The 22,503-nt window shown below is 50.2% G+C and overlaps 1 protein-coding gene across 2 annotated transcripts in view; it reads right to left on the reverse strand.

Moving 5' to 3' along the window:
* PALM (paralemmin) overlaps positions 1-22,503 on the reverse strand; it is a 46,480-nt gene that overhangs the window by 18,336 nt on the left and 5,641 nt on the right. For both annotated transcript variants that reach the window (XM_079960833.1, XM_079960834.1), the window contains exon 2: positions 6,099-6,147. In XM_079960833.1, coding sequence (XP_079816959.1) covers positions 6,099-6,147 — 49 coding nt within the window. The remainder of the gene's footprint in view (positions 1-6,098; positions 6,148-22,503) is intronic.

Genomic DNA, 22,503 nt, shown 5'->3' on the forward strand with positions numbered 1-22,503 from the left:
TAGGTGGGCAGGAGCAGGGACCGAGCAACGGGAGCTCACCCCGTCGTGGGGATTCGAACAGCCGATCTTCTGATCGGCAAGTCCTAGGCTCTGTGGTTTAACCCACAGCGCCACCCGCGTCCCTGTAATGGGGATTAGTGGCTAATAAAAGTTTGGGTTCTCTTTTGTTCGGGGCTTCCATCCTGTTTCACCTGGTGGCAGGTGGGAGTCCTGTCTCGAGGGTCTTCAATAAAGACCAAGCCGACTGGCTGCTGTTTTGCTCTGGGATTTCTGGCTGGTGTCCTTGTTTTTTGTCCAAGGGAGCCCTCAGATTTCTCTGTTAACAGAGCCTCACGTTCATTCCCAGGACGGACACAGAGCTGGCCAGAGTCTCTTTGCTCCTGACGGTTTCTCTTCTCTCTCTCTCTCTGTCCTTCCTTTCCCTCTCAAACAATCTCTCCTTTGTTGTGAAGGGCCTGTATCTAGCGGACAGCGTCAGAAAAAAATGAGCGTCCGAAAGGGGACTTCAAGGTACCGGGCGGGCAGCCAGGGCCAAAGCGGCGCTGGGTGTGCCTTCGTTTGGCTGATTCCGGGTTAGATTAACTAACAAGGTGCCCTGGGTGAAAGGGTCACAGCAGCTCAGTTGCAGAGCACACCTGAGCATGCCTCAGCTTGCCCACCTAGGGCGAATCATGACCATAATAATTTTATTATTTATTCCGCACCCATCTGGCCGGTGTTAGCCCAGCCAGTCTGGGCAGCTTCCCACACATATATAAACGTAATAAAACGCCAAACTTCCTCTAAGAGGGCTGCCTTCAGATGTCTTCTAAAAGTCAGGTATCTGTTTATCTCCTCGAGGGCGTTCCACAGGGAGGGCGCCACCACTGAGAAGGCCCTTTGTTTGGTTCCCTGTAACTTCGCTTCTCGCAGGGAGGGGACCGCCAGAAGGCCCTTGGGAGAGGGACCCCGGTGTCCGGGGTGGGGACACTCCTTCATTTCCACTGGGCTGTTTAGGGCTTTCAAGGTCAGCACTGACACTTTGAATTGTGCTCGGAAACATCCTGGGAGCCAATATAGGACCGGTGTTATGTGGACTCTACTCCCAGTCCCCAGTCTGGCTGCTGCATTCTGGATTAGTTGCAGTTTCTGGGTCACCTTCCAAGGTAGCCTCACGTAGAGCGCATTGTAGTAGTCCAAGCGGGAGATGATCATAGCATGCACCACTCTGGCCAGACAGTCCGCAGGCAGGGAGGGTCTCATCCTGCATCCCAGATGTAGCTGCCCTGGACACAGAACTGATCTGTGTGTCCAGAACGACACCTGTGTGTCCAGAACTGACCTGTGTGACACAGAACTGAGCTGTGTGTCCAGAACGACTCCCAGGCTGCACACCTGGTCCTTCAGGGGCACGGTTAACCCATTCAGGACCAGGGAGTCCTCCTCACCAACTAACTTCCCATCTCCTGCAGGTCTTGGAGAATTACGAGAAGGGTGAGAGCGACGCTGACATCTTCATCCCCATCATCCTGTACGACTCGCTCCGGTCCGTGTTTGACCGTTTGAAGAAGCAACAGGGGCAGGGTTACACCGTTCAGGACCATTCAGACACGCCAATTTTAAACCCACCATGAGGACTAGGATCTTGTAGCTCAGCCACTGGGCGTCTGCTTTGGCAGGCGGAAATTCTCAGTTCCGGGCCTCACCGGGAAAGTTTGGGACAGGACCCTGAGTTTGAAACTCAGGCGAGCTGCCGCTCAGACCCTGAACTAGACCGGGCCCCCTTCTTCCCACAAACACATGTTGAAAAGCCGTAAGACGCCGCCTCGGCCTCCCTGTGTCTCTAAATGCGCTTGTGTGGACTTCAGGGCAGCCTTCCATCTCACGCTCAGCGGGGTGCAAAGCTCCATCCTTCTGAGCTGTTGATAACAGATCATTACAGGACAATTGCGGTGTGTGTGTGTGTGTGTGTGTGTGCGCGCGCTTTCCCTTCCTAGCCTTAAAGCCAACATAAATGCTCTTTGTTGCGAGATCTGTACAGGATGGGTGATTTGGAGAGGCCAGGAACATGGCGTACTGTGAGCGGCGGAGGGGGAAGAGCCTTCAGCCATGGGCGCCCAGTGCCAAAAGAGGGGGGGGGTGGCATGAATCGCGAGCGGTGATTTATTTTTTGGGAAACTCGCTTGGCTTTGGGCTCCCTGCATTGCATACCTTCCAACATTTCTCCGATGAAAACAGGAGCGTCATTACGGGAGGGGGGGAGAGAGAAAGGGGCAGGAGGCAAAAGACCCCAATGATGCCCCTTTTCTGGTAGATTCCAAACCCTCTGAGTGTCCCTATTTCCCAGGGACACTCCCGGATTTACAGAAGCCCTCCCGGTTTCAGATCTGATCCCAGAATGTTCTGCTTTTCCTTAGGACGTCCCTGTTTTCAGGGGAGAAACGTTGGAGGGGATGGAATAGGACGTCCCTATTTTCAGGGGAGAAACATTGGAGGGGATGGAATAGGACGTCCCTATTTTCAGGGAAGAAACGTTGGAGGGGATGGAATAGAACGTCCCTATTTTCAGGGGAGAAATGTTGGAGGGGATGGAATAGGACGTCCCTATTTTCAGGGGAGAAATGTTGGAGGGGATGGAATAGGACGTCCCTATTTTCAGGGGAGAAATGTTGGAGGGGATGGAATAGGACGTCCCTATTTTCAGGGGAGAAATGTTGGAGGGGATGGAATAGGACGTCCCTATTTTCAGGGGAGAAAGGTTGGAGGGGATGGAATAGGACGTCCCTATTTTCAGGGGAGAAACGTTGGAGGGGATGGAATAGGATGTCTCTATTTTCAGGGGAGAAGCGTTGGAGGGGATGGAATAGGACGTCCCTATTTTCAGGGGAGAAACGTTGGAGGGGATGGAATAGGATGTCCCTATTTTCAGGGGAGAGGGTATGCTAAAGGCAGGGTAGGAAGAGAGACAGGAGACCTGGTGTCCAGTGGGCCGTCCGCATGACGGTGCCCCCGTTTCTCGGATTTGTCCCTGGGGCGAAAATGCCATTTATCTGACCGATGAGCTCAATTCCTTCCTGGGGAGGGAGGAGGGTGAAAGCAAGAAAGCCGGCCTGTTTTGCATCTTCCCAAACCCGGGTTGTAACCTTGAGAGAGAGCTACAAATGTGGAACTCTCCCCTCAGCTTGAACGCGCCTCTCTCTGAGACAATGGCATCCTTCTTCTGGTGCCTGACATAGACTCTTTTCTTCTCTGCCTTTAGAAGCCGGCGAAGCTACAACATCAGCCGGATGCCAGCGCTGCGCGGCAGGGGTCCCCCGGTAACCCACTTCCTCCTGGAGCCGCGAGGATGGGGCAGCCAAATTTGGGGAGGCCGTGAGGAACACGCCGACCTTTCCCTGCCATTTGGCACCGCCAATTCGGACAGAGCCGGGCAAACAGAGGTCTTTGGACCCCCAACATATGTGCCCATCGGGTGCCCTTTTGAGAACACCGCATTCTCGGGCAGCTGAGCTCGGGAGACTAGCAGGGGCCGGCGCCAGGGCTTGGCAGGGCCGTTCCCCTGGCACACACCTCGCCACGGGGGCCGACGAATCTCCTGCGACGGGGAGGTTGGGCCCCCCCTGAGAGAAGCGACCCCTTGGAGATGGCCTTCAAACTCTAGGAGCCTCCAAAACCTGCAGCGAGCGCTGGCCACCTGCCCAAATCTTCCTCCTCCTCTTCTCTGGATTCGGGAGAGGGCCACGAGCGGCTTCTCGTTTTAGGCACGTGCTGAGAGGTCACTGCTTTTTTGTTTTGAAAAACACAAACATTTGGAATGGGCAGCGTCCGGGGATCGAATGGCTCCCCGTCCCTTGAAGTCTGGCATGGCCAAAGTCTGGCCAGCAGGCCAAATTCAAATAGGGACGTCCTATTCCATCCCCTCCAACGTTTCTCCCCTGAAAACAGGGACGTCCTATTCCATCCCCTCCAACGTTTCTCCAATGAAAATGGGGACGTCCTATTCCATCCCCTCCAACGTTTCTCCAATGAAAATAGGGATGTCCTATTCCATCCCCTCCAAAGTTTCCCCCCTGAAAATAGGGGCTCCCTAAATAAAAGCGGGCATTCTGGGATCAAATCAGAAACTGGGACGGCTTCTGTAAGTCTGAGACTGGAAAATAGGGGCACTTGGAGGGTCTGCAGCCTTGAGGTGACTGCGTGGCAGTTCTCAGAGTCTGGTGCTTCACCTATGTGCCAAAATAAATGTGAAAAAGAGTCGATTCTTGCGCCCTTGCCCTTCCGGATGGCAGCGGACCAGGAGAGGGTGTTCCCGGTCGCAGGCCCTAACCTGCAAACTCCCCACAGAGAGGGGTGCAGTTGGGGCGAATGGTGAAGATGCACCACTTTAACACAGACCCGGGTTATATTTAGCGATTGCGTTCCGTCCTGCAAGTTTCCAAACAATTCTGAATGTCTTTTCAATGGCGCAACTTGCCCAGGGACTTCCAGGTAAAGCACAGGTAATAATTTAAAAGAATAATAATAGGGATGGGGACAATAGCACCAAATGAATCTCAACACAAGCTGAGATCTGTTTTGGCATGTCCTAGACAGCATCTTCAAAAGCAGAGACATCACCTTGCCAACAAAGGTCTTTATAGTTAAAGCCATGGTTTTCCCAGTAGTGATGTATGGAAGTGAGAGCTGGACCATAAAGAAGGTTGATCGCCAAAGAATGGATGCTTTTGAATTCTGGTGCTGGAGGAGACTCTTGAGAGTCCCATGGACTGCAAGAAGATCCAACCTCTCCATTCTGAAGGAAATCAGCCCTGAGTGCTCACTGGAAGGACAGATCCTGAAGCAGAGGCTCCAAGACTTTGGCCACCTCAGGAGAAGAGAAGACTCCCTGGAAAAGACCCTGATGTTGGGAAAGATGGAGGGCACAAGGAGAAGGGGACGACAGAGGACGAGATGGTGGGACAGTGTTCTCGAAGAGACCAGCATGAGTTTGACCAAACTGCGGGAGGCAGTGGAAGACAGGAGGGCCTGGCGTGCTCTGGGTCCAGGGGGTCACAAAGAGGCGGACACCACTAAACGACTAAACAACAACAACAACATCAATGCACAGTTCAGCACCCTTGCATTCTGACTAACCAGGAACTAGGAAACGGCCGATTTAAGTTTCTCATTCTCTCCCCCGCCACCAGTATTAAATGGAGTCCTCTTCATTTCCACATCAATTTGCAATTTTTTAAAAAATAAAAAGTCCTTACAAAAATTTGCCAGCAGTTTTGTGCAAATTTCCCTATCTAGACAGGGATAGCCTAATTCGTGTCATCTATGCTCTGGTAACCTCTAGGTTAAATTAATGCAATGCTTTCTACGTAGGGCTGACTCTGAAGATGGTTCGGAAATTTCAGCCGGTGCAGAATTTGGCGCCAGGTTGCTCACTGGACAGCAAGACGGTTGGAGCCTTCTGGTGGTTCCCTCCCTGCGAGAAGCAAGGTTACAGGGAATCAGGCAGAGGGCCTTCTTGGTGGTGGCGCCCTCCCATCTGATGTCAAGGAAATAAACAACTATAATAATTTAATAGTAATAATTTATTATTTATACGCCGCCCATTTGCCTGGGTTTCCCCAGTCACTCTGGGCGGCTTCCAATAACATATTAAAATATAATAGTCTGTGCAATATTAAAAACTTCCCTATACAGGGCTGCCTTCAGATGTCTTCTAAAAGTCAGATAGTTGTTTATTTCCTTGACATCTGACGGGAGGGCGCCACCACCGAGAAGGCCTTCTCCCTGCTTCCCTGGAACCTCACTTCTCGCAGGGAGGGAACTGCTAGAAGGCCCTCGGGAGATGGACCCAGGTGTCCGGGGTGGATACACTCCTTCAGGTCTACTGGGCCATTTAGGGCTTTCAAGGTCAGCTGGACCTCAGTATCTGACTTTTAGAAGACATCTGAAGGCAGCCCTGTTTAGGGAAGCTTTTTAATGTTTGATATTTTATTGTGTTTTTAATATTCTGTTGGGAGGCGCCCAGAGTGGCTGGGGAAACCCAGCCAGATTGGGGGGGGGGGTATAAATAAGAAATTATGATGACGATGATCCTTTATTAGGATGCAAAATCAAGGACTTACCGCTATGGCCTGGAGTCTTTCCTGCTGAATTGTACTCGTGTCGATGATCCTGGAGAGAAAGACAAGAGGAAGACTTAAGAAGACGCAGGAACTCAGACTTCAAGGGACACATAAAGGTAAAGGGTAAAGGGACCCCTGACTGTTAGGTCCAGTCTTGGCCGACTCTGGGGTTGCGGCGCTCATCTCGCTTTATTGGCCGAGGGAGCCGGCGTACAGCTTCCGGGTCATGTGGCCAGCAGGACTAAGCCGCTTCTGGCGAACCAGAGCAGCACACGGAAACGCCGTTTACCTTCCCGCTGGAGCGGTACCTATATATCTACTTGCACTTTGATGTGCTTTCGAACTGGTAGGTTGGCAGGAGCAGGGACCGAGCAACGGGAGCTCACCCCGTCATCGAACCACCGACCTTCTGATCGGCAAGTCCAAGGCTCTGTGTTTTAACCCACAGTGCCACAAGGGACACATAGATGCCCTATAAACATCGAAATCAGCCACCTTGAACCAACGCCCGCCTCTCCGCCTCGCTGGGTTATTGCAGAGAGAGAAAACGAGCAATAGAAGGGATCGTGTCCAACACAGACAAAGGGAACGAAGTAAAACCCAGCTGTTTGCAAAGCTGCGTTTTTAGCCGAATCTGGGGGAACCGCGTGTTCGATTTGCTTCTTGCAAACAGCTGAAAGTCTGTACAGTTTAACAATAAACCTGATTTGCAACGGGGAGGGCGGAATAATTTCGATCTCACACCCGGATTTTCACTTTTTAAAATACTGGTTTAGCAGCACGTTTATCGAGGATTCGCCCTGTGAAGTTTGCAGGAAGATCCACCAACGTCGCCTCTTTCTCGCGCTTCCATTCCGATGGGTTTGCACGAAGGTTTTGCCGTGCCGCAGCTCTCGGTCCTTCGCCCCGCCCTCCCCGTCACTTTCCTTCCTGCAAAAACACCTGCTTCTAGCTGGAAACCGGAATATGCCAATTTGTGACTAAATCCCATCCCAAAATAGCAAGTGACCGGAAGTGGCTTTCGATTTGATTTTGAGCTGGTCGGCACACAAATGCATGCACACACCCGACAATCGTCGCAGCACCTTGCCATATAAACCCAAGAAACCTTTAAAACGCCTTTTTTTTGACACCTGCAAAAATTCCTGGTTAGAGAGCGTCGACGCTTTTATGGAACTCCAAACTCTCGGTTTGCAGGGAAAGGAAGCCGGAACTGCTTTGACGCAAGGTTGCGGTTCCCGACATGTTGTTTCACGGGGCAACCGGCAAGCCCAAATCTACCGTATTTTTCGCTCTATAAGACGCACCAGACCACAAGACGCACATAGTTTTTGGAGGAAGAAAACAAGAAAAAAAAATATTCTGAATCTCAGAAGCCAGAACAGCAAGAGGGATCGCTGCGCAGCGAAAACAGCAATCCCTCTTGCTGTTCTGGCTTCTGGGATAGCTGCGCAGCCTGCATTCGCTCCATAAGACGTACACACATTTCCCCTTACTTTTTAGGAGGGAAAAAGTGGGTCTTATAGAGCAAAAAAATACGGTACTTGCTATGGTGACCCATTTCTCTGCATTATTCCTCCTACACGCAGTAGACAGACCCTCCAAGTGCCCCTGTTTTCCAGGGGAGGGCCGGATTTAGGTTCAATGCAGCCCTCAGCTCCTGAAGGTAATTGGGCCCTTTATATGTCCAGCTGTCCTTTGTCAACAACAAATTGCTGCTGTTTTTTTGTGTTGAATATATGCTATATGGTCATTTATGGACCTCATAGGTATCTCAAGCCATTTGCACATCACAAAATACGGGGTTTATCAAATAATATGGGTTTTATCAACAAGAGGTATAAATATATGGTGCAAACTACTAATAATTATAAAGAGCAAAATGTAGGCACCCTATATATAGAAAGGAGCAAACCAGGGATATTTTAGGGAGCAGGCGGGGCCCATGACTTACACCATAGGTGCCGAGACAACACAAAACACTCTTGCTGTATGTAGGTCTTATTTTATTTGTTTTTTATCTTATATTTTGGAAATGTACATCCAGTCCCCCCCTTTAAATTTTTGGGGCCCCCAAGAGAGTGGGGCCCTAAGCTAGAGCTTGTTTAGCTTATACGTAAATCCGACACTGGCATAGATAGATGATAGATAGAGATAGATAGATGATAGATAGATGATGAAAGAAAGAAAGAAAGAAAGAAAGAAAGAAAGAAAGATATAGATATATTAGATATAGATAGATGATAGATAGATGATGATAGATAGATAGATAGATGATAGATAGATAGATAGATAGATAGATAGATAGATAGATAGATGATAGATAGATAGATAGATGATAGATAGATAGATAGATAGATTATATTTTGGAAATATACACATCCAGGTTTCCCCCCCCCTTTAATTTTTTTGGGGGGCCCCAAGAGAGTGTGGCCCTAAGCTATAGCTTCTTTAGCTTATACATAAATCCGGCACTGGCTGTTGCCCCAATCTAGCAGACTCTCATGTTTCTATTACTGAAATAAAGATTTTTTCTTTTCTCCACCACACAAAGCCCCACCATCCTGGGGGTTGGGGGGGGCAAGGAAGACTCAGGGAGGGGTTTTATTTCTGTTGTGGGGGCTCAGATACAATGAACCGGACACAGCAGGCGGACATCAAACGACCTCTTCCTTCCCGCATGTTACCCCCCCTTCCCTCCCTCGTCCCTATTCTCCACATATTTGTAGCTAAAAGCAGATACTTCCTCCTCTGTTGTTCACCGCTTCCTACGTTGTCCTGCGTGCGAGTGGCAGCGAAAGCCTTCTGCGCCAACCGGTCAGAAAATAACCTCCTCCTGTGCCCTTAAAATGAAGGCGGGAAAAACTTTTCCCAGTTCAAGAGACACAGTCTTTTTAGCCGAGAAAGCACACACACACACACACCCCTGGGAGGCAGCCACTTACATCATTAGTAAGATGTTAATTAACTGGGTAGGGAGATTGCTAGAGACAAAAGGGGATTATATTTTTGCACACAGACACACACACACAAACCAGATAGAAAAAGTTTGCTGAGCCTTGCCCTTGACCGTCTCGGTCTCCCTCCTCTGCCCACCTTCCAGCTTGTCAACATCCGTATTAAATTGTGCTGCCCAGAATTGGACACAGTATTCCGGTTGTGGCCTGACCAAGGCAGAATAGACAGCATCTTAAAAAGCAGAGACATCACCTTGCCAACAAAGGTCCGTATAGTAAAAGCTCTGGTTTTCCCAGTAGTGATGTATGGAAGTGAGAGCTGGACCATAAAGAAGGCTGATCGCCAAAGAATGGATGCTTTTGAATTCTGGTGCTGGAGGAGACTCTTGAGAGTCCCATGGACTGCAAGAAGATCCAACCTCTCCATTCTGAAGGAAATCAGCCCTGAGTGCTCACTGGAGGGACAGATCCTGAAGCTGAGGCTCCAAGACTTTGGCCACCTCCTGAGAAGAGAAGACTCCCTGGAAAAGACCCTGATGTTGGGAAAGATGGAGGGCACAAGGAGAAGGGGACGACGGAGGACGAGATGGTTGGACAGTGTTATCGAAGGTGCCGGCATGAGAGAGGCAGTGGAAGACAGGAGGGCCTGGCGTGCTCTGGTCCAGGGGGTCACGAAGAGGCGGACACCACTAAATGACTAAACAACAACAACATGACTTCCCTTGATTTGGACACTAGACTTCTGTGGATGCAGCCTAGAATAGCATTCGCTTTTTTTGCTGCTGCATCACAGAGTTGACTCACGTTCAGCTTGCGGTCCACCAAGACCCCCAGATCCTTTCTCCCATGTCCTGCTAATAAGCCCGGTGTCCCGCATCCTAAATTTGTGCATTCCTGCCCAGGAGCAGAACCTGACCCTTCTCCCTATGGAAATTCGTTTGGTCAAATTGTGTAGTTCCCTCCTTTAGCCAGCGGCGTTGTGAGGGCCGAATTCTTGCCTGCTATCTTTGGTGATCCCTTGTAGCCGAGTAATAATAATAATTTATTATTTATAGCCCGCCCATCTGGCTGGGCTTCCCCAGCCACTCTGGGCGGCTTCCAATAAAATATTAAAATACCGTAATGCATCAAACATGTAAGATTGTCTTCCATAAACACGGTTTTAACAGTGAGTCCGTAAGTGTCTGTGGAGGCCAATTCTCGATCCACACGTCCTTCCATGGTGGGGACATTGGTTCCCGGACGGGAGTTGATCCCGGTGAGGGTTTGCCAAGCGTGCCTTCCTCTTAGCACGTTTCTCCCTTTTGTCCTGAGTTCGAGTGTCTTCAAAGCCCACGACACTTTTGGTCAAGGCTGTTCTCCAACTGGAGCGCTCACAGGCCAGGGTTTCCCAGTTGTCGGTGTTTATACTACATTTTTAAAGATTTGCCTTGAGAGAGTCTTTGAACCTCTTTTGTTGACCACCAACATTACGCTTTCCATTTTTAAGTTCGGAATAGAGGAGTCGCTTTGGAAGGCGACCATCAGGCATCCGCACAACATGACCAGTCCAGCAAAGTTGAGGTTGCTTCGACACTGGTGATCTTTGCTTCTTCCAGTACACTTTGGTCCTGGGTTCAAATTCTGGCGTGCCGAGTGATGTGGGCCACATGGCCACCAGACGCCGCTGCTGAGACAAAACCACACCCATCCCTTTCAGATCTTCTTGATTTCCAGAGGGAACGGAAGACTCCTGACAGGGCCAGGATTTGGGCATGTCAAAATGCGTTCTCTCTCTCTCTCTCTCTCTCTCTCTCTCTCTCTCTCTCTCATCTTCCCACCCCCACCAGGGCAGAAGCCATCCAGCCCCTTCTCCCTCTCTGCCAAGGAAGCCACTTAGCCGTAATTTATAATGCTGAGGGAGCAGGGAGGAGGGTGCTGAGGATGTCGTTGCCGTGGCAACAGAGATTAGCCAGGCAATGAGGATGCTCTGGGGGAGCGAAGGAGGTGGCCTTCAGATGAGACTTATCTCACAAATAAATATACCCAGAGGAGGGAGCGGCGTCTGGAACAAGCGGCGTCTCTCGCACACACTTCCCGGCAGCTCTCTTTGCTGCCCTAGGGTCCTGGCAGGGTGCTCCAACCACTATACAACACTGCCTCTCAAGGTGAGGCACATGCGGGTGGTGCTGTGGGTTAAACCACAGAGCCTAGGACTTGCCAATCAGAAGGTCAGCGGTTCGAATCCCCGCAATGACGGGGTGAGCTCCCGTTGCTCGGTCCCTGCTCCTGCCAACTTAGCAGTTCGAAAGCACGTCAAAGTGCAAGTAGATAAATAGGTTCCACTCTGGCAGGAAGGTAAACGGCGTTTCCGTGCGCTGCTCTGGTTCGCCAGAAACGGCTTAGTCCTGCTGGCCACATGACCCAGAAGCTGTATGCCGGCTCCCTCGGCCAGTAAAGAGAGATGAGCGCCACAACCCCAGAGTCGGCCACGACTGGACCTAAGGGTCATGGTTAAGACCACTTGTAAAGGCAAATTCAGTCCCGAAAGCCTTGTCCGCAACACAGCCCAGGACTCCCTGCCACGACGACACCCCACACATGTAGCATACCAAGGTACCGCTGTCTATCCCCGGAGAGACGAAGGACTCTGCTGCCCCTTTCACCCTGGGCACTAATAATAATAATAATAATAATAATAATAATAATAATTTATTTTTCCCCAGCCACTCTGGGCGCCTTCCAACAGAATATTAAAATACAATAGTCTATTAAATCTTAAAAGCTTCCCTAAACAGAGCTGCCTTGAGATGTCTTCTAAAAGGTGACCCGGAAACTGCAATTAATCCAGAATGCGGCAGCTAGACCGGGGACTGGGAGCAGCCGCCGAGACCACATAACACCAGTCCTGAGAGATCTGCATTGGCTCCCAGTATGTTTCTGAGCACAATTCAAAGTGTCAGTGCTGACCCTGAAAGCCCTAAACAGCCCAGTATCCCTGAAGGAGCATCTCCACCCCCATCGTCCAGCCCAGACACCGGGGTCCATCTCCCAAGGGCCTTTTGGCGGTTCCCTCATTGCGAGAAGTGAGGTTACAGGGAACCAGACAGAGGGCCTTCTTGGTAGTGGCACCCACCCTGTGGAACACCCTTCCTTCAGATGTGAAGGAAAGCAGCTATCCTATCTTTAAAAGACATCTGAAGGCAGCCATGTTTAGGGAAGTTTTAAATATTTAATGCTGTACTGTTTTTAACACTTGATTGGGAGCCGCCCAGAGTGGCTGGGGAAACTCAGCCAGATGGGCGGCGTATAAATGCCGTATTTTTTGCTCTATAAGACTCACTTTTTCCCTCCTAAAAAGTAAGGGGAAATGTGTCTTATGGAGTGAATGCAGGCTGCGCAGCTATCCCAGAAGCCGGAACAGGAAAAGGGATTTCTGCTTTCGCTGCGCAGCGATCTCTCTTGCTGTTCTGGCTTCTGAGATTCAGAATATTTTTTTTCTTGTTTTCCTCCTCCAAAAACTAGATGCGTCTTGTGGTCTGGTGCATCTTATAGAGCGAAAAATACAGTAATTTATTATTATTATTATTATTATTATTATTATTATTATTATTAAAGGTCTCGCCCATCTCTCCCTGGGACAAAGGGGTCTCTTCCCCATTTCTCTCTGGGAACAAAGGTCTACCGCCATAACCCCCTGGGCACAAATATCTCACTTGCCCATCTCTCCCTGCCCCAGGGGCAAAAGCACCCTTGTCCCACCTGCCCCAGAACCCCCCAGCGCAGGATATCTTCCGGAAACCCTCTATTCCATCTCATTTTCCACCGCTTCTTTGCCATGTGTCAAGCCCTGCCCAAAACAAAACAACCCTTCTCTCCCTCCATCTGTGCAGAGCCTCGAACCCAAGATTTATCTATCCCTCCAGCTTTCATTTGGGGTGGGGGGTGGCAAACCACCTGCTGCAAAAGGGAGCAGAGATGTGGATCTCCCCGGGTGATGATTTCCAGAGGAGCCTAATCTTTGCAGCCACAACCCGCCCTATGATCTCACCCAGCCAAGATTCAGCGGAAAAACAATTGCAGATATATATATATATATATTTTCCCGGGCGTGGGGGGAAAGGGAAACTTTGATGGAGAAAGGCTGGCTTGGTGTGAGTGTGTGTGGTGGTGGTTGTTTTAAAAAAGAGAGAAACCATTGGCAATTTTGTTCTGCGTCGCTCATGCAGGAACAAGGGCTGGAGGTGCCAAGTGTGACTAACAGGATAAGTGTTTTGCTTGTGTGTGTGTGTGTGTGTTTTCGTACGCACGTCTCAAGCCTGGTGTGATTTGCTTCCCAGCCAGAGATAAAACAGACGAATCGCTCGGAAGAGGAGGCGAGGAGGCAGCTGGTTTCTAAATGCATCTGGGAAAGGGCTGGGAGACTTGAACTCAGGACACAAGGCAGTTGGGGAGAGCGCTGGACCAAAGGGGTTCTATAGGGGACCCAGAATCCACCCACTACATTGGCCAGTCAGTATCCCTGTCTACACCCCCATCGTTCAGCCCGGACACCGGGGTCCATCTCTCAAGGGCTTTCTGGTGGTTCCCTCCCTGCGAGAAGCGAGGTTACAGGGAACCAGGCAGAGGGGCTTCCATCCCCTCCAACGTTTCTCCCCTGAAAATAGGGACGTCCTATTCCATCCCCTCCAACGTTTCTCCCCTGAAAATAGGGACGTCCTATTCCATCCCCTCCAACGTTTCTCCCCTGAAAAGAGGGACGTCCTATTCCATCCCCTCCAACGTTTCTCCCCTGAAAATAGGGACGTCCTATTCCATCCCCTCCAACGTTTCTCCCCTGAAAATAGGGACGTCCTATTCCATCCTCTCCAACGTTTCTCCCCTGAAAATAGGGACGTCCTATTCCATCCCCTCCAACGTTTCTCCTGTGGAAATAGGGGCGTCCTATTCCATCCCCTCCAACGTTTCTCCCCTGAAAATAGGGACGTCCTATTCCATCCCCTCCAACGTTTCTCCTGTGGAAATAGGGACGTCCTATTCCATCCCCTCCAATGTTTTCCCCCTGAAAATAGGGACGTCCTATTCCATCCCCTCCAACGTTTCTCCCCCGAAAATAGGGACGTCCTATTCCATCCCCTCCAACGTTTCTCCCCTGAAAATATGGACGTCCTATTCCATCCCCTCCAACGTTTCTCCCCTGAAAATAGGGACGTCCTATTCCATCCTCTCCAACGTTTCTCCCCTGAAAATAGGGATGTCCTATTCCATCCCCTCCAACGTTTCTCCCCTGAAAATAGGGACGTCCTATTCCATCCCCTCCAACGTTTCTCCCCTGAAAATAGGGACGTCCTATTCCATCCCCTCCAACGTTTCTCCTGTGATAATAGGGACGTCCTAAGGAAAAGCAGGACATTCTGGGATGGCTTCTGTGAGTCTGGGACTTTCCCTGGAAAACAGGGACCCTTTTAGGGTCTGTATTCTGCTTACAAAGTTGTCACCACTCCACAACCTCATGGGGCTCAGAGCTTTGTAAAGAAATTGCAAATGTGATGTCCTGATCTTTGTTGATCTCTCTCTCTCTCTCTCTCTCTCTCTCAGACAATTCCACTCAGCTGACGAGCAAAATATTTCCCCCCCTACTTGCTGTGGGGCGTTTTTCCTTTTTATTCCAGGACCGTGGGGAAAGGTCTAGCGACCTTTTGTCTCTCTCCACACCCCTAACGCGGAACAATAATGTTTGTTTGCCGGCCTGCCCCGGCCAGTTTCTCATTATATCATCGCCAAACGATGTGTTTTTAAAACGACGCCCCCCTCTGCCCCCTACTCTTGCACAACAGATCATCTGGCACAAGCCTTACGCTAAGGGGAGCTGTTCCCAGTTTGCCCAATAAACCAGTTTATTCTCAGAAGAGAAGTCCTGGGTGCGTGTTTTGCACAGAGCCGAATAAAGGATCATCCTCATAATAATTTCTTATTTATACCCCGCCCATCTGGCTGGGTTTCCCCAGCCACTCTGGGCGGCTCCAAACAGAATATTAAAAACGCGATCAAACATCAAACATTAAAAAGCTTCCCTAAACAGGGCTGCCTTCAGGTGTCTTCTAAAAGTCAGATACGGAGGTCCAGCTGACCTTGAAAGCCTTAAATGGCTCAGTAGACCTGAAGGAGCGTCTCCACCCCGGACACCGGGGTTCTCTTCCCGAGGGCCTTCTGGTGGTTCCCTCCCTGCGAGAAGCAAGGTTACAGGGAACCAGGCAGAGGGCCTTCTCGGTGGTGGCGCCCTCCCTTCAGATGTGAAGGAAATAAACAACTATCTGACTTTTCCATCCCCTCCAACGTTTCTCCCCTGAAAATAGGGACGTCCTATTCCATCCCCTCCAACGTTTCTCCCCTGAAAACATTGCTCCCCCCCCCTTCTCCAGTCTCCTGAAATCCCCCCCCCCCCCCCCAGTTAGGGTTGCGGAGCACAATCTGGATCCAGTCCACATTTAAATGGAAACCGATCTAATGGTTCGGGGCAGGGTGGGGATATGAGAACGGAAACCTATCCCTAGAGAAATGCCGCAGTTCTCTAAATTTTGCAATGTGGTCATTGTTGGATTTCTCCATAATTCCCTTGGCCTGAGACCACATAGGTCATCAGGGGAAGCACCTAAAGAATTTCCTCTCCCAAATCTTCAGACCTCCTTCACGTTAGTTGTTCTTGTTTGCCCAGACCCTCTACATGGAGGGATCTGCAATGGTATCTTGTAATCTGTTCCGGAAATTCCGTTCCAAAACCAAGGCAAGAAAGTCATGCAAAACGGATCAATCCGTTCCAGACTTTTAAACACAACCCCTTAAACAGCAATTGAACACGGATTTTTACTATCTAACGAGACCACCAGTCCATAAAACGAAAGCGATAAACAATGTACTGCAGTCACACAATCAATCAATCCGTTCCACACATTCACAAAAACAAAATAAAAAGAGCAGCAAAAACGCAAAATAAATAGCAAAAACAGACAGTCCTCAGTGTAACACTCAGATCGGAGCACATTCGGCTTCTGAAAAAAGTTCGCAAACTGGAACATTTCCTTCCGGGTTTGCAGTGTTTGGGTTCCAAGTTGTTTGAGTACCAAGGCGTTTGAGAACCAAGGGACTGCTGTATTAGGCCTCACCTATCCCTGTCTCCCGTGCCACTATGGCTGCCTTGCCCTGCCACCAATAGATATTGGACCAAGGACGCGGGTGGCACTGTGGGTTAAACCACAGAGCCTAGGGCTTGCCAATCAGAAAGTCGGCGGTTCGAATCCCCGCAATGACGGGGTGAGCTCCCGTTGCTCGGTCCCTGCTCCTGCCCACCTAGCAGTTCGAAAGCACGTCAAAGTGCAAGTAGATAAATAGGTACCGCTCCGGCAGGAAGGTAAATGGTGTTTCCGTGCGCTGCTCTGGTTTGCCAGAAGCGGCTTAGTCCTGCTGGCCACATGACCCGGAAGCTGGACGCCGGCTCCCTCGGCCAAGAAAACAATATGAGCGCCGCAACCCCAGAGTCGGCCACGACTGGACCTAATGGTCAGGGGTCCCTTTACCTTTATCCCTGTCTCCCAGGCCACTATGGCTGCCTTGCCCTGCCACCGATAGCTATTGGACGAGCCAGAGGGACTTTTAAACTTCTCAACATGTAGGCTCTACAAGGATGTAGCTGTGTGCCTTTTCTTAATTCCCCAGGCATCACCCACCTTGAGCCAGAATTGATGGTCCTTCCTTGCTCTGATGTGATCCTGAGATTCCCAGTGTTGCGGCTTGCTGCAGGGAGCCAGAGGTTAAGAAAAATATTCCGCATAGGCTAGGCACTTCTCTTCCTTTCCTTCAACGTGGTTATGACTTCAGGCTAGCAACTTCCCCACCAAAAAAATCATCCTGATGTGATCTTGCGACGGAGAATTAACATCACCCAACCCTATAAGCGTGCTTACTCGGGGGCACGTCCCCAGCTTACTCCCGAGTAAGCCCTGCAGGCTCAGACCTTGAGGAATTGCCCTCTGAGGCTGGTTTGGGGGTGTTTTTTGGTGGCCCTCGGCCGCAGCAGAAACAGCAGCCTTCATTCATAAATACGCTCAGTGTGTTGGGAAAGAATACAACGCCACTAAAATGCCTGGAGCAGGCTTGCCTGGAAATAATAATTAAAGGGGGGGGGGAAATCCAGCTCCTTTTCTGCCTTCTCCTCCTCCAAACAGCCTCTTCCATCAAATATTCATGGCCTCCATTTTCCCCGGGCTCCGCCAGCAAAGCATCTCTCTCCGCCGCCGTCCTCCTAATGCATCTGCCGCGATTTGAAGGCCACCTGCAATCTCTCGTCTCCTCTTTAGCTTGGTAGAAAGCGAACTGCCAGGTTGGGAAGGGGGGCAAAACACGGCTCGGTTGGAGACGCTGCGGAATCAGGGCCATGGGTTGCAAGGAGGCTTCCTGCCGTGGACCCAATCAATGTTAGGGTGGTTGCAACCGTCCCCACCAGGATTCGCACTTGCACCCCAAGAGCAGTCTGTAGCCGTGGAAGGTCCATAGCTGCACACCCTCAAGAGGAGTCTGTAGCCACGCCCCTGAGGAGTATAGCCACGCCCATAAGTCTGTAGCCACCCCCTGGGGAGTCTGTAGCCACGCCCATGAGTCTGTAGCCACTCCCCTGGGGAGTCTATAGCCACGCCCATGAGTCTGCAGCCACGCCCCTGGGGAGTCAGTAGCCACGCCCATGAGTCTGTAGCCACACCCATGAGACTGTAGCCACACCCCTGAGAAGTCTGTAGCCACGCCCATGACTCTAAAGCCGCTCCCCTGGGGATTCTATAGCCACACCCATGAGTCTGTAGCCACTCCCCTAGGGAGTCTGTAGCCACCCTGCTAACCCAAACGCCTTGTTACACAGGATTTCCTTTCGTTTTTCCATCTTGGATTTTCAGAAACCGATTACTGAAGCGCAGGGCTTTTCTTTTGCAAAGGTATTTTGCAAGGCCTTGGTTCCCAAACATCTTGGTACTCAAACAACGTGGAACCCAAACACTGCACGCCCGGAAGGAAGTGTTCCGGTTTGTGAACTTTTTTCGGAAGCCAAACATGCTCTGTTTTGAGTGTTACACTTCCGATTTGAGTCTCACGCCAAGGTCGGTCTGTTTTTGCTATTTATTTTGTGTTTCTGTGGCTCTTTCTGTTTTGTTTTTGCGACTGCGTGGAACCCAGTTCAGCTACTGATTGATCAATCTATTGATTGATTGATTGATTGTGTGACTGCAGTACATCGTTTATTGCTTTCGTTTTATGGATCAACGGTCTCATTAAATAGTCAAATTCACGTTAAATTGCTGTTTTTAAAAGTCTGGAATGGATTGATCCGTTTTGCATTGCTTTCTACCGGAAAGCGCACCTTGGTTTTGGAATGCTTTGGTTTTGGAACAGAATTTCCGGAACGGATTAACTTTGAGAACCAAAGTACCACTGTATTGTGGCCGAAACCTGGGCAGAGGCACGCAGGCTTGTGGGCGCCTATGGTTTCCTCTCTGCCTGGGCTGTTGGAGAACCAAACGGGACACAGCTCTCAGACCCTCCCGGCGGAAGGAAGGACCGTTTGGGACCCGGGTGCGAAACGAAACGGAGAGGGAGGGCTGCTTTGCATTGCAGGGGGGAGTCATGGCCGGGCGGCAGTTCGAAAGACTGGGAAAAACTGCTACGGACTCAGCATAACCCGAGCTGACCTTGCTTAGAGAAACCTGCAGGGTCAGCAACTATATCAGCTGTGAAGGGAATGTTTCAAACGCGGCCGGCATCAGAGAGAGAGGGAGAGGGAGAGGGGCTGGCTGGCTGGCTATCCGGCCTCATTTTCAGCCATTCATAGCCCCGTGGACAATGGGCAAGTGAAGCCCATTTAGTTCCGCCTCATTGTGCACAAGAGAAGGGAAGGTTCTGGATTCGAATCACAATCTGTTGCTGCATTTCGCCACGGAGCGCCTCTCCCCCACTAGGGACGGCCGGAAGTGCAATTTCCGCACCTCCCAAGCCACGTTAAAGCACGGTGACGCCACTCAAAAACGCCATGGCTTCTTCCCTTAAGGCAGGCATGTAAAAAGTCCGTTTTGGGGGCCAAATTGCAGTTTATTTTCTGGGGTCAAATCCTACTAAAAGCTCAACAGCTTGGGGGTAAAATCCTAAGGCACCCCTACCCCTGCCTTAAGGGATTCTGGGAGCTGGAGTTTGATAAGCATTTTATGGGTGTTTGTTGTTGTTGTTTAGTCATTTAGTCGTGTCCGCCTCTTGGTGACCCCCTGGACCGAGCACGCCAGGCACTTCTGTCTTCCACTGCCCCCCGCAGTTTGGTCAAACTCATGCTGGTAGCTTCGAGAACACTGTCCCACCATCTCATCCTCCGTCGTCCCCTTCTCCTTCTGCCCTCCATCTTTCCCAACATCAGGGTCTTTTCCAGGGAGTCTTCTCTTCTCATGAGGTGGCCAAAGTCTTGGAGCCTCAGCTTCAGGATCTGTCCTTCCAGTGAGCACTCAGGGCTGATTTCCTTCAGAATGGAGAGGTTTGATCTTCTTGCAGTCCATGGGACTCTCAAGAGTCTCCTCTAGCACCACAATTCAAAAGCATCAATTCTTCGGCGATCAGCCTTCTTGATGGTCCAGCTCTCACTTCCATACATAACTACTGGGAAAACCATGGCTTTAACTATACGGAGCTTTATTGGCAAGGTGATGTCTATGGTGTTGGTAGAACCCTTTTATTCCCATCCCTGAGCTACAATTCCCAGAGTGTATCAACAGTCATTTCCTCTTCGCAGCAGAGAACTCTGGGAACTGTAGTTTCGGCAGGGGATGAAGGGATTCTCCAAACAACTGGCCATCTCAAACTACCGTTCCCAGAATTCTTTGGGGGGGAAGCCATGACGGTTCAAAGCAGCATCACTCTGTAAATGCGACCACAGTTTCTCATGTCTCCGGTCTTCATTTCTCCATCAGTTTGCAATTTTTTCTTTAAAAAGTCCTCGTGAAAAATTCACCAGCGGTTCGGTGTGATTTTATTCTAACACACCCATTTTAGGATCCAGTTTTGCCTAATATACAGGTTTCTGCAAAACAGTTCCCCGCAAGACAATACAATCCATGCGCCTTCTTTTCGACAACCATGCATTTTAATGCACAGTTTAGCCCAGTTTTAAGCATTTTCTATTTATTTCCCCGCACTACTCGTCCAGAAGGAAAACTGCATTGCAAAATTTAGGTAAAGGTAAAGGGACCCCTGACCATTAGGTCCAGTCATGGCCGACTCCGGGGTTGCGGCGCTCATCTCGCTTTACTGGCCACCCATGTCTCCAAATTGCAAAATTTGGCCAGCATGACTAAACCGCTTCTGGTGAACCAGAGCAGCGCATGGAAATGCCGTTTACCTTCCCGCCAGAGCAGTACCTATTTATCTACTTGCACTTTGACGTGCTTTTGAACTGCTAGGTAGGCAGGAGCAGGGACCGAAAGACGGGAGCTCACCCCGTCATTGCGGGGATTCGAAACGCCGACCTTCTGATCGGCAAGTCCTAGGCTCTGTGGTTTAACCCACAGCGCCACCCACATCTCCAAATTGCAAAATTTGGAGCGCTGAAAATTTCTCAGGACACAGTTGCGACCTGCTCCGGATATTGCTTGGGGAAAGTGCGGGTTGAGAATTTTCGCCTTTGGACGTGAATCAAAAGGCTCTCCTTCACTCCATATGGCCTTCCCCGCCGTCAAAAATAAAGCCTGTCCCTTTCCGTTAAGACCATCTCCTCTTTCTTTTGCACAGGAAACTCAACAACGTGCATCGACAAGTGTAGCAGTCAAACAGCCTCTTAAATAAATATCAAATCAAGTTGACCCGTCTCTCCCGGAAAAGAAATCAGAGCAACTGTGGACATCCCTGCCCCAACACACATGTACAGACTTGTGGGCACCTCCATCCCATGCAACTTTTTTGGTTTCAAAGTACCGTATTTTTTGCTCTATAAGACTCACTTTTCCCCTCCTAAAAAGTAAGGGGAAATGTGTGTGCGTCTTATGGAGCGAATGCAGGCTGCACAGCTATCCCAGAAGCCAGAACAGCAAGAGGGATTGCTGCTTTCGCTGCGCAGCGATCCCTCTTGCTGTTCTGGCTTCTGGGATTCAGAATATATTTTTTTTCTTGTTTTCCTCCTCCAAAAACTAGGTGCGTCTTGTGGTCTGGTGCGTCTTATAGAGCGAAAAATACGGTAAATACCGAACGCACCAATTAACAAATAAATAAAGTTCGCGGTTCACAGAAGAGGGAACTGAGCTGCAGCTATTTTCTCCACGATTGTGGGGGAAAGCAAATTTTAGCTTTGATCTAGCCTGTTTCCCACAGCGCTCCAGACAGTGGGTTGCATTCCGAGGTAGACTACTCTTGGAAATGGGGGCTCCATTTGGTTCCGCCGCCAGGGGCATCAGAAATAGCGCCCGGGCAGAATTTCTGAAAATCTCAGAAATGTACTGGGGAAAACCCAGGTGACCCAGTGTCAGAAGTGTTGATTTCCCCCCTGAAAGGTTCTTAGAAATAGCTCAAAAAGTTTGTGGGGGTTTTTTGGGGGGGAAGGGCTCAACAAATTTGTCACACATAAAAAAGGACCCTATAATAGGCAGGTCCATGAAAAGCTCAAGAAACGACCCGACAGCAGGAGAAGGAAGGATCCCTGTCAACTGCCATTCAGAGACAGGCTGCCATTGCCAGGTGAGGTAAAGCCAGAGGTAGACTGCGCTTGAACCTGGAGGCTCTATTTTGCAAACACGTCTAACTGCGGCCGAAACCTTCTTGCTCCTCCTTCGCGAAGTTGTCTAATCTGCTTTTAAAGCCATCTGAGCCCCAGTGGCAGCAAAAACAAAACACCCCCCAAAGGCGTGATTCTGCAAGGCGGCTTTTTGCAAAATAAGTCTGGGCCAAGTTACTAGACCACGTGAAGATTTGCCAGTCCGTTTGCGCTTGGGTTGAGCGTTTGGGGTCTGAAAGGGGGGCATGAAGCGGAAGGGAAGGGGTTTTCCTTGAGCTACCCCCTTGCTTGGATGCTGTTTCTAAGATACGAATCAGGTGGTATATAAATTTTAATAAAAGATTTAAACAAACATGCACTGGGAAGCTACGGGATAAACTTTGCTGTTGTGCGATGCTCAGAAAACAACCCCCTTTAGCTGCGATGCCTGCACTGCGTGGGGTTGGGCTGGATGACTGCATGGGGTCCCTCGCATACAATTCTACGGTTCTGTGAGTCAAAAAAGCAATGCTCCCTGGAGCCTGGGGAACCAGTTTGCAGGTGCAGAGGAGGAGGGGAAGGGCTGAGCGGCTGATTGGATCTGCTTTAATCTCCCCAGGAAGCAGGTGGGAGCCTAACTGAAACCCACACTAATGAGATCTAGCCAAAGTTAAGAAACTAGTTGCAGGCCCTTGAGGAACCAGCA

The sequence above is a fragment of the Podarcis cretensis genome (genome assembly GCF_951804945.1).
Source record: "Podarcis cretensis genome assembly, chromosome: 18".
In the NCBI taxonomy this organism is placed as follows: domain Eukaryota; kingdom Metazoa; phylum Chordata; class Lepidosauria; order Squamata; family Lacertidae; genus Podarcis; species Podarcis cretensis.